This window comes from Typopeltis vanoorti, chromosome 16 (assembly GCF_054136105.1).
Source record: "Typopeltis vanoorti isolate ZY-2024b chromosome 16, IOZ_Tvanoo_1.0, whole genome shotgun sequence".
Taxonomy (NCBI): Eukaryota; Metazoa; Arthropoda; class Arachnida; order Uropygi; family Thelyphonidae; genus Typopeltis; species Typopeltis vanoorti.
Genome location: NC_143564.1, coordinates 69,962,134 through 69,975,608, shown reverse-complemented (window position 1 = coordinate 69,975,608; position 13,475 = coordinate 69,962,134). Strand labels below are relative to the sequence as shown.

Below are 13,475 nucleotides of genomic sequence, written 5' to 3'. Positions count from 1 at the left end.
TTCAAATTTTTTTTTGAAAATTTTTCAGGTCTTATAACTATTAATGTGATCTGTTGATGATTCATGATTTGGAATTCTTGGATTTAATTATTTCCATTTTGAAAATACTAATTCTGGTTTACTAAATAAAGATGATGAATTTTTAGAAAATAGTAAACATGGAAAACAATATAAACTATTTTTTGGCTTTGCAATAAAATTGCCACTCTCTATATTGTTTCTCACCATTTGGTAATTTTCTGTACATCCATTCATTATGAAATGTATGACCTTCTTTTGAAGTTGGATAAATGTTACAATTTTTATGTTCAGGGCCATGAAGTACAAGTAGCTTTCTAAAAATAGCAGAATTTACATTTCAATGTGTAGGATCATTGAAATTCAAATTGTCTTCGACAGATTCTATATATGTTAGAACATTGGTTTGTGTGTTACTATAATTTGAATCTTTTTTGCTTGAAAGACAAGCAGATGTACTTTCGACTGTACTAACGCTATCATCCTCTTCTGGAATATCTTGCAATTTTTCTGTTTCTTCTTTGAACAAAACACTAACAGATGCATCTTCATTTGTCCTAACTTCGGCTCGTTCATTGCCTGGACTGGTTTGCAACAGTTCTGCTTCTTCATTTGATTTTTTAAACCATTGATTAAGTGCATTTGATTGTCTCCTTAGCTCTAATTGTTTCCTGTCTCATTCTTTCTTGAAATCCCAACCTGACTTTTTTTTCCTATGGAACATTTCGATATGGATTGCCTAAAACTTTTGGCCAAAAGATAGTTAAAATTAGAATGTACGTAATGCCATAAACTTTATTTAAAAATTTTTTTTATTTTTTTTAATAAAGTTTTATTATAATTTTAAAATGATATACATAGTTCTTAAAATTATTAAGAGTTTATAATGTATATTAGAATTTAAAGTCAAAATTATTTTCAATTTACAAAAGTTGAATTTTTTAAAACAAATTTTTGCTATGCATTAACACCTTTTATTTTAAATTACCGCATACACACCAATTTTAACATGGCTGAAAATCATTCATTTATCTCTCTTGACGTAAAAGAATGAGTTTCAGCCATGTCAACATTGGTATGTATGCAGCGTGTACACACCAATTTTATCATATGCAAATTCATCACGTGCATTGATATTTTTTATTTTAAATTACCGCGTACTACGCAGTGATTTAAAATAATAAATATCAATGCACGTGATGAATTTTGTATCTGTTGATATCGTGTTGTTACTGTATTTTTATACCAAGGGCAAGTTGGTATAAGTTATAGTTTTATGATTTATTAATAATTTATTATTTGGTATAATTAACAGTTATATAATACAATAATATAATTGTAAAAGTTAATTATAATTAAAAGTTAATAATATAATGACATATATTATTATATTAAAAAATTACTTACCTGAATGTAAAAATTTACCAACAAAAAAAGTGACAAACAAAATAGTAATATTATTTTTATTACTATTTTGTTTAAAACACACTCTTCACTATTTCACAATTGAGTAACAAGCAGTAACAACTGAATTTAAGAGAGGGTTAGGAAGGGTTAATCGCGACATTATATAATAGCGGCCAGTTAAAAAACTATTGATAGTTATCGACAATAAACAATAGGGTCATTTCCAAAAATTTTTATTTTATATTTAAATAATGAAATGATGATTTTTCAAAAGAAAACACTGTGTTTGTTCCACTAAATTTATTTATTGTCTGATATATTTCGGCTGTTAGGCCATTGTCAAAGACTGTACAAGAATGGTGTATTCGCAATTCACATCTTAAACTAATTCTCAGGTAAACACAGATGTTGGGAAACTAGTGGATTAGGAATTACCAGTTACGGGAACTGGTAATTCCAGGAAAAGCTCCAGGAATGGATGGAGTTATGGCAGAATATCTAAAGGCTTTTTTTTATGATAAGGCCCTATAAAGATAACTTGTTCATTGAGGACTTTTTTTGACTTAAATTTGCTGTTGAATTGCATTTTATATTTCAAAGTCTTCTAAAAAATTCAATTTTACTGGATTATTTTCTATGTGCAGTATTTTTATTATTTTTTTATTTTTATTATAATTTTTATTTTAATGGAAATAATTTTAATCGATTAAAAAATGTATATTTTTCAACTTAACATAAAAATTACTGTAAAAAAACTAATGAAGCATTATTTTGAATTAATCACATGACTAGAAACACAGCGTGACCATCAGCGTAGTGTGGAGAAGCGGGGTATCATTACCATAGTTACTTGAAATAAAATTCATCACAAGATACACGGAAAGGTGGGAGGTGTTTTACAAAGATATTTTACGCACGAATATTACATAATTAATTACTGGCGTATTTTTGCAAATTATCAAAAATATTTTTATGTCTCTATCATTTTCAATTTTTTTAAAAATATTTTTTAATAATATATTTCGCAGTTAAAAATTTACATTTTTGCGCCTATGTAAAATTAGCCCCTAAGGTCAGGGTCACATTGGCCATAGCCTCACTAAGCCTCTGGGAAATACACAAACAGTAAGTGGAAGATTTTAGACCAGAGATGCCTAAAGTTCTAAGAGGGGGACCCATTCTATGGGTAGCTAGCCTTGGCTGTTGGACAGAATGTCTAAGAATTACCATTTTCCCAAAACCTGGGAGGCTTCACACAACCATAAAAACCAACCTAATTTACATAATTTAGGTTGGTTTTTAGATCTTCTGTGGTAAAGCATAATAGTTTTTTCCCCATATAATTCTTTGCAATGAATCATATGTGGGTCATGCCAAGACATGTTCAGCTTGACATGACCCACAGTTGTACATTGGATATATTTCTTGTGTTCTTCTACTAATGGATGATAGTAGATTTCTTAATTTACCTGTCACATTACAGACAAAGTTGATGGAGTTGATAAGAGAGCAAATAAGGGAAGTCAGCTTTACATGAAGTTTGAAAGCACTGCAGAGATTATATTACTTTAAAGTGCTGGCTATTTTTTCTGAGATGCCCCAGATACAGGAGATAGTAATAGCATTATTACAACCTATTTTTGAGAAGGGTATGAAGCAGCAGGAGGAAGAATAGCCATTTATTTTTTTGGAATCATAACCATTGGATGGGATGGTATGGTGAATAAAGGAGTCTATCTGTGAGGGAAGCCTGGTTGAACAGAAGTTCTGTAGGTTCTGCTAACAAGATTTTTTTTTAAGATATTACACTCCATGGTGATAGTGGGAGTGGGGGGTTGTATGTGTATCCATCCATGCAGATAAATTTTCTTCTATAAATTGAAAAAGAAAGAGTGCTATTAGAAAGACATAATTAGAGTGTCTAGAAAAAAGAGACTGTTATTTTCTTTTTCTATAAGTGAACAACTGGATTTTGAGGTGCTGGCAATTGACGAAGATGGTTAGGAAAGCATCTAATTTGTTGGAGCTATATGACCAGAGAATGCATACAGTGTATTTTAGCCAGTAGAAAGTTTCAGAAAGGCAGTATGAAGAGCATGTTTTTCAAAATGCTCAACATAGAAATTGGTTAGGGAATAGAGATATGTAAGCCCATAGCTGTCCTCTGTTTGTTGATATATATATATATATATATGATGTCCTTCTAAGTAATTGTAGAATTAAAGACATTGCTGATGTCTTTGGAGGAATGACATCTCTAAGGTAGATGCATTAGCTGGTATAGAGTGCAAAGCCTACAATATTTTTAGGAAAAATAGGCAAGCTAGAAGGGGAGGAGTGCAGTGCTGTTAATAATATCAAACAATTTGAGTCCGTTTAGAGTAGAAAGTGTGACTACAATACTAGTAACAATTTTTCATGTAGCAATGAAGTTGAAGCAATGTAACAACATAGTGGAATGTTGTTACATACCTAGGAGATTAGTTGAGATTAGACATTTGATGCAGTGATATCGGGAAAAACCCAGAGAAAGCTAAGTAGATTGATGCAGTTGGAAGTGAGTGCCTGAGAAGACTAAAATATCAGATATGACAATACTGGAGTCACCTCGCAAAGACTAATATGGTGGAAAATTGTTGAAATGAAACTAATAATAATGTAAGCTTTTCATATTTTACTAACATAGTATCCTGTACATCCCTTGAGGGAACTTATCAGGAATTTGATGATGATAGCCAATCCACCAACTCTTGCTTCCTCTCCTATTAGCTTCAAAAGACAAGTTGATTTATGAAATTTTGCAAGCCACAAATTCAAGAAGTCAACTAAGAAATGCTAGAAATATTGTGTTGACTATTGTTTGGTCTAATGAAGTGGGATTATCACAGTTCATTAAAGCTTATGAAACTACCATTTGGTAACATCTCTACTGATAACTGTATAAGTACTGAAATCCAGCAGATGTTATTTGAGATTACAGCCAGACAGGCTATGAGGTCAGTTTATTATGTCTATTAGTTGGGTGTGTTTTACAGAATCAAAATCCCAAGTTTTTGGAAAGAAAAAATATACCCTGTCAACTATACGTATATGAGATCAACTAATTCACCTTCAGTTGAAAAACCCTTATAAAAGTTCAAGATACTACATCTTAGTTTTGTCATAAGAAATATGACTAATTGTCATGTTTTATGTTATGAAAATCAATACAGAAATTTTAGTCATGATGATGATGAATTTGATATCTAGAGAGTATAATCACTCCATCCTCAGTTAAAGGGTAATCAGATATATGAATATTCCATATATCAAATAGTACCTCAGCTATTTTTTCTAATACATCTGATTACTATTTTAGGTAGATAATCAGATTTTTCATATGCTTTCATAATTGCAGTTTCTGATATGTGTAATTAGAGTGACTCCAAATTATTACCTGTTTTTCTTCTCATTTAACTTGGCTAACAATTCAAGGAGAAATGCACAGAATGTGAAATGTATATATAAAATGCCTTAACCTTATGTGAAAGTGTCTCCAAATAGTGGCAAGGGTTTCAAGTAGATTAAACTATCACCTTCAAACCTATCAACAAAATCTGCCAACCACTGCTCCCTCTTTTAAAGATAACCTTTCTCTCTTGTTGTTACCAGATGTTTATTAGGTCCCATGCTCTTGCATCCTATCAAACTGGCTGTTCAGCTGAGAAGCAGATCTCTAAACATTAAGGCTACATTCAACTTATAAAACCCTATGTTCAGTTTTGTTCAGCATAGAAATGACAATAACCATAGGACTTTATAGGATAATTCCTAATTACTACACTGAAGATTTTTTGAAATCCTTCCAAAATCACAATAATGGATATTTTTTATTCCCAAAGACTGAAAAATCAAAATTTGTACTTACATAAAGTAAGTTATATTTTTAAATATTGAAATGTTTTGTATGTTTTCATAACATAGTACACATTCACTTGACTTAAAAGATAATCATTAATAAGCATACAGTTATATGTAATAGCAATGTTTTAAGCTACTTGAAATGAAATATTTCTTAACTGCTTAAGTGAGTGTTCAACTTTTTCTTTTTAACTTATGGAATACCCATAGATTCAGCAACAAACTAGAATTCCATAGAACAAGTTACACATTTTAGACAGAAATTTTAGCATATACAGGCTCTCTCCAGGTTATGGACTTCCTGACTTATGGCATTCCGTACTTACAAACTGGCTCCCAAGGCTCTCCATAAGGATAATTAAATTAATTGTCTTAAGGTTAATATCGGATTCTGACAACCTCTGTTTGGCATGAACCCACCGAGCTTGTTCTTCTCCAAGTGTTTCCTCCACAATTTTCCTTAGCTGTTTCTCATGGATACTTGCATAAATCTTACCAGGAACACTCAATAAAGAAATTCCTCTGTAATTCTTACATTCTATAATTTTTTCCCCTTTTCATAGATGGATTCTATGGAAACTCTACTTCAGTCAATCCGAATTATGATGTGCAGCCAGTGTAAAACTTTTATACTTCCATATATGAGCATCTCTTATCAAATTTCTGTCTACCCTAGCTGTCTTTATACACATTTCAAGTATTTGATGGCTTTTTGCTACATAAGCACTGATTGATATGTACTCCTGATTGCTTTCCTCTTGAATAGTTTCTACCATTATTCTTTCACCTCTCGTTTCATTTAGCAGTCTTTGAACGTAATTACTCCAGACATCTGGAATATGTTTATCTTCAGTTTTCATGTCACCTTATTATCTCTTTATGATTTCTTTTACAGTACTTTCTCCTTCATTTCTATGCTTTCTCAGTAGTTTCATGTTTATTCACATTCTGATATTTATTTTCTAAGACGATTTACTTACTGGGAACTTTTCCATGACTGTCACTGAGTATCCAAGGTTTTTTTTGGTTCCTTGTTTAAAACTCGTTCATATTTTCTTGAATAACCTTTCTTTCACCTTTTTTAATAAGCGATTCAGTTTTATCCTGCTCAAAACTAAATTGTGATAATTTCTGAACCTGCATGAAATTGTTATCAACAGTAACAGTGTCAGTGAGACTTTTGTGTCTTTCTCTATGTTGATTTGTGCACATCTTTGTTATTAATGAATAGTCCATGTCCTGAACAGGGATGTATCATTATTATTAGCTTGTGGTACTTTTTTCTTGAAATTTTCCTAGATTTCATATATCTGCCATGCTCTGCTGTGTAGATCTTCAAAAGACCAACTTTTCTTTTTTCTTTGTCAGTTGCCTCCACTTTTTTTTCCTTGGTAGAGTCTCATGTAGGACCATAGGTGTAAATAAGTCTCATTGTCCAATTCTCCATTTCAATGTTTGCTCACGTCATTATACTCTACTTGAAACTGCCTACCATTCAAGAACATTAACTTTGTGTTTACTGTTGAATACTAGCTATTCCTTCTATTCTCTGTTCATCATTACCTGCTCCTGTTTTGCTGGTTATTCATAATAATACTAATTATTTTGATGTGGTGCTTCTCTAGAAGAAATGGCTATTATTTTCTAATTCTTACTAACTGTTGTTTGGAATATTTAGAAGAAAGAATTGTCTGTGCCATCCATTCTAAAACTTTCTGTGGACTTGGTATGGTGATGATATTTTTTTCAATTTGGGAACTGATCAAGATATACACATTTCTTCAAAAAAATAAATAAATAAAATATACTTCATACTTTAATAAAACTTATTTCATCCCTGGATTAAGTTTCTCCTTGGAAAAAAAAAAGTCACAGGGGTCATCATCTTTCCTTGATGTTCATTTCCAGTGCAAGAGCCAGTTTTTCAGGTGTTGTTTGAATCAGTCCTCTGCATATTGTCCCAAAAGTAAGGAAGTAGTCAAGAATCCTCTTGAAGAGCTCAGAACATATCTTCATCTGAAAGACTTCTCCATCAAGAAATCTTAATCATTAAACAACCATTTACTATAAATAATTACAGTCCTGAAGTGAATCAAAAAGTTTGACAGTTTAATTATCTGACAATCAAGCTGAAATATATAATATCCTTACATGAATGATGTCTCCACACACACACATGCTGCAAGAATTCTTAAGAAGTCTTATCTGATTGACACCATCAAACCTCTTGTTGAAATCTCTCCTTAACAGAAACCAAATCATGCTCTTTTAATGTAATTCTTTCACCTATTGATTCTTTCCATTTAACTGTAATTCCTTCAAACTGGCCATTCAACTGAGAAACAGATCTTCAAACATTGAGGTATATTTAGTTTTAAAACCTACATTAAGTCCATTTAGCCTAACATGGAGTTCTCTAGTCTAGAAGTGATTCTTTGGAATAATTCCAAAGTACTACATCAGAGCAGCTTAAAATATGAAAACACATTCAAAGAATGCACTGAATCCTTATTACACCATATGACTCTTAATAACACTGATGAACTTAAAGTTCTTTGAGTTGTAGAAATTGTAATTTCTCATAAGAAATGGCAATATTAAGCATATTGTTATGATCAGTTCTGCCTGAATCTGTCATTATTCTCTTAGTTTTTACTGTAATATATTGTGATGATTCCAAAAACAAAATATCTTAACAATTTTTAGTTAGTTAAATAGAACTGAGAGCAGTTCTTTCAGAACTGAGGACTGCTAATGTTTTTATTTCTCTGCTATTTTCATAGTTTTATTCTTTGTACTGCTGGTTTTATATCAAAGTTTTCATAGATTATTTGTTTAAGAATCCTTTCAGACCTTGGTAATCTTAACAGATTATTTAGGAGGATAATGTCATCTGCGGCATAAGAGTAAAGAAGTGAGCTCAAATTTTTTGTTTGAATATTGTTATCTACTACTTAATGATATAGTCTATATAGATTATAAATAACATGGAGATAGTTTACTATTCTGCTTTATATTCACTCATACTTAACAAAATTTAAATAGAGATTCTTGTTATTATATTCCTGATTTCTTGTATATTTGTTGTGAAGCAAAAATATGATCTTCCCTTTTCCGTTATTACATTTGACATCCCATTTGACTTAAAATTAGCCTGTTCTTCACTGCTTGTATCTTTCTTCAGGTTTTCTGATAATTTTTCTCATTTTGGAACTTATGATTTTATCATTTCATGATGAAATCAAAAGTTTCTTGCAAAAATCTCACTATTATCAAATACTATTATAGTGAACTTATTCACTCAAAGTAAAAAAAAAGCATCAACCAGAATCTTGCAGCATCTATGCTTTTAGCCCCCCCCCCCCCCCCCAACCATGACGTCTATAGACATCCAGCTAAATCTGGATACAATTCTGTAACACCCGTTGAATAACATGGATAAGAAGTGCAATTTGGTTTCACTATTTCATCTACCTCAGTTCGGTAGGTAGATTAAAGGAAATTCTCTAGCACAAACTTTCCATTGTGAATTTATTATAGTGAGAGTTGACTGAAGTCAGTTTGTTCTCAGGAAGTATGATAGCTATATAGAAACCTAAAGTTTGTAAATTATTTTATTAATTTTTTAAATTTTATTATTTTTTTAATTTGTTATGTTAAATAGTTCTGTATCACAAGTAACTTCATGTTTTTCTTTATCAACCATTTCCTTAACGAGTCCCCCTCCACCATCTTCAGCATACCTCATCACCCAAATTACAAGTCATGGAAAAAAAGCAAACAGTATTTCATATATTTCTAATTACTTCTAAATTTTGATATCTCATCTAATCACTCTTTCATTACTTTTTACCATTGACAGATTTGTGTGTACATAAGGCTTCTTAATGCTGTTATGATGATTGAGTTGGTGGGAGTGGGGGATGATATTGTTAAATTGTGAATGAAGAATTTTATAATTATTAATACTTCATTCATGATTTAACGTAAATTGCATATCTTGAGCCAATTTTACTCTTAAGTAAATTCTAATTTAAATACTTACTGTTATTTTTTTTATTGAAATAATAATTGTAATTTTTTTTAGTTATTTATTCTGTATAAATTCATTATATAATTTGTAAATGTATCTTAAGTGGACTGTAATATGTGCATTTTATTTATTGTAAATGAAAGTGAAAGTAAATTTAAGAAATTCTGCTAATGAGATTTGATTGGTCACTGTCAAGGAAACGGAGTTAATTTTAGATAGCGTGGTGGAGCGTGAGCTACGGTATTCGAAGGTAGAAGGAATTGATATGATCTGGACTGGCTAGAACCGGATTTTGGCAGGAAGAATGAAGGTATTTTATTGGAAAACGAAAGTTTCCAATAAAATACCACTGACAGAACTGAGTGAAGTAATGGGTGGCAGTAAAGGGAATTTGGAAATGCCATAAATAAATTAAGACGGGACTCTGAAATTAATAGGCAATTTGGAATATTTCTACGGAATTCTAAAATTACATCAAATTCCAATTGTTTTGAGGAAGAATAGTGAAAAGTTGAAATGAATGCGTAGAAGAAAATAAGGAATAAGTAGATTATCTGAAATGAGTGCGTCAAGACTTGTGAAGTTCTATGTTTAATATTTCAGTTATATAGTGAAGATTCCTTTTGAATAGTGTTACTTCAAAGTGATAGTTAACTTCAGTTTTTAGTGTGCCTATAGTTAATCCAATGTGCAAAGGATGTAACCCAGTAAGAGCAGTCCATTTTTTTTATATTTCAGCATGAAGAAATAAGAGTTAGCTCCGCCCAATATATCTTAACATTAACTGTAGCATTCTACTAAAATTAGCCGAAGGAGCTTTAAAGTGTTTCCCCCCTTGAAGTGATAACTGCCTCATAATTGAATTAAGTGTTTGTTTACTAAAAGAGAATTAGAGAATTCTACTTTAAGAATATTTACTGTAAGATTCTGTAACATTTAACTGTATGAACCATTTTTAATTATTCGGAAGATTGTAAAATTGACAGCTGGATGTCTGATGCCTAATGTTTTATGTTTGTTATGAGTATTTGAACTAAGTTGATTTGCATTATCTTGTTTTCAAAGTTATACTTAATGTACATGTTATGTAACCCTGCATTAAATGTTTTGTTTTATTGATTCCAATTTGGTGTTTGCCTGATTCTCTTTCATTGCACCGCTCATAAAGTTTATCAGACCTTGCGGAAGCCTTAAATCATAATATTAACCTTGGCCTGTAGAAAAGTGAGATTCCTAAAGTTAGTTGATGATTGATTCCACTATATTATATAGACTAATCTGAATATAGGGTGGCACAGGATAATATAAATTTCTCTATATTTGGATTAATAATCAACCAACAATTAATTAAGATAATAAAAAACAGATAATTTAAATAAGAACTACTTTTCTAACAAGATGGCAGATTCAGAGCCAGGATGTACGATCCAACAATATGAATCTTTATCACATTTAACATTTTTGCTGTGAATCACATACATTTTGAAAGCAAATCATAACAGTGTAATTATTCATCTTAAAATATGAATTGGTTATTTTCGATTCACTATTATATTTAATGTCATAATTTCCACTAACTACTGATAAACGTTACATTTATACATTAGTAGATGATTAGCAATCATTGTGATTTTCAAAATAACTGAATAAAGTTCCATGTAATACTCCTTGCTTTATTATTTGGATATTTATGCTTTTATTATTTTTGTATAAAAGTAATAAAGGGTATTTTCTATAAATTCAAGGATTTATAGATTTTTTTTCCCCCTTCCCATTGTTAGGTCAGTTGGCAAGATACTGAAAGTTTATTTTTCACTTGGTTAGACTGTAATAAATTTAGTTTAATGCTTTATCCAAGTGTGAGCAAACAAAGTTTGCACCTGAAAATATCTTCAGGACTGGGGTAAGGTGGTACAACACCGGGAAACTCGTTGCAAAGGTGGAGCAAGAAAACATCACTTCTATCTCAGTATCTCCCATAATGCAAAACACATCTCCTTGCGGATATGTATAATGTTATGCATTAAGGGAAGGGCCACTACCCAGACTAGTTTCGACCTTTATTGAGGTCTCTTCAGTGGGAGCCAGGCTCAAGTGGAGTAGTGGCGAACTAGAAGTGGAGAACTAGTCTGGGTAGTGGCCCTTCCCTTAATGCATGACATTATACATATCCACAAGGAGATGTCTTGCATTATGGGAGATACTGAGATAGGAGTGATGTTATCTTGCTCCACCTTTGCAACGAGTTGCCTGGTGTTGTACCACCTTACCCCAGTCATTAAGATACTTTTCGGTGCAAACTTTGTTTGCTCACACTTGGATAAAGGATTAAGCTAAATTTATTATAGTCTAACCAAGTGAAAAATAAACTTTCAACATCTTTCTCTAAATCCAGAGTAATTTAATAAAAAGGTGGCACACCGTTTGTCAACTCCTATAGGTAGGATGACCTTGCTAATGCTTCTGTCTGGTATCTCCACTTGAGCCTGGCTCCCACTGAAGAGACCTCAATAAAGGTCGAAACTAGTCTGGGTAGTGGCCCTTCCCTTAATGCATAACATTATACATATCTGCAAGGAGATGTGTTTTGCATAATGGGAGATACTGAGATAGAAGTTGCCAGTGTTGTACCACCTTACCCCAGTCCTGAAGATACTTTCAGGCACAAACTTTGTTTGCTCACACTTGGATAAAGGATTAAACTAAATTTATTATGGCTAGATACTGTACTATTGATTTCTCTGGTAAAGTGATTTGCATCTTTACATCAGCATGCTGATTAATATTTCATTATGAATTCAATTTAATTCATTGATTACTTATAAGGAAGTCAATTTTTTTTAATTAAAAACCTTTTGATGAACTTGATAAGATAATACATATTAAATCTCTTTTCCTTTAGACTTCATAATTGCATTCAGCCTTCCCACCTATGTTTTGAATCTCGATTTGAAAGTGGAAACTTGAGGAAAGCAATTCAGGTTAGCTCGAAAAAAATCCTCTCCTAAATTATGCCTTTGGAAACTAAATTTTTTAAAAAATTGTTATGGTTTGACTTATATTTTTCACTTAATTTTTATGTTTTATTTTATTATTCATGAATAATCACATTTTTCATATAAGCATATTAGTGTTTTATTCTATTATCATGCAGTAGAACAGGGCTCAACAATTTTAGTTTTTTAATTTATTTTTGCTAATATATTATGACTGTCATCTTCCTACAATTAATTTTTTGGAAATGACTAAGTTGATCAACAATCTCTGGAGGCTTTTTTTGCAGCATGTGGGAAAAAAAATCATTTTATAAAATCAATAAATCAATAGCAATCATTTGATTTTCAAACTAAGTCTATTCAAAAAGCCTATTACCATTTTAATTAACTTCAGATTTAAGATGAATTTTTCAGTGATTGGCTAATACAGTGGAATAGTTCATTATAATAGTTTATCAGAATAGTTTCAGAACTACATTCCAGGCATTTCCAGTGACATACAAGCCCAATATGGAAATTACTTACAACTTTACAACATCAACCCCCTTCTCAGAGGAGACTATCCAAGCTGGAGAAAAATTATGCTCCAAGATGGCAGAGGATAGGTTTTCCTCATGGAAAAAATTGATTACTTCCACAGGTAACATCTAATCAAATTGCTCACCAGCTGCTGCTGAATGGAAAATTCCCTAAAAAAACACCCAAAAAATAAGATACTTAGAACCCCAAGTGAGGAACAAAATATGATTAACTCAGATTTCACCATCACTGAACTCACTGCTGCCATAAACTTATTAAAACCTAGAAAATCTGCAGATTTTCTAGGTTTAATTTGTTCATTACAGATATCATCCTTGATGATATCTGTAATGAACAAATTAAACATTTTGGATCCAGACTCAAGAGTGATTATTAAAACTATGCAACACTTTCCTGAGAACCCTAAGGATACCAACTATCTGGAGGTATGCTGAAGTGGTGGCCTTTCTGAAACCAGGGAAAACTCCAACCAAAGAAAAAAATTACAGACCTATATCACTACTCAGCAACCTCTTCAAACTCTACGAACAATTAATTTTGAATAGGCTACAACCTTTAATCGAACCCCCACCTTATTGCTG

General features: G+C 31.5%; 1 protein-coding gene across 1 annotated transcript in view; it reads left to right on the top strand.

The window, feature by feature from the left end:
- The window catches only part of LOC150098111 (cytosolic carboxypeptidase 1-like), a 551,906-nt gene that overhangs the window by 368,547 nt on the left and 169,884 nt on the right, over positions 1-13,475 (top strand). Inside the window, exon 15 of the mRNA XM_090406686.1 lies at positions 12,261-12,339. Within this exon, the coding sequence (XP_090262812.1) occupies positions 12,261-12,339 (79 nt within the window). The remainder of the gene's footprint in view (positions 1-12,260; positions 12,340-13,475) is intronic.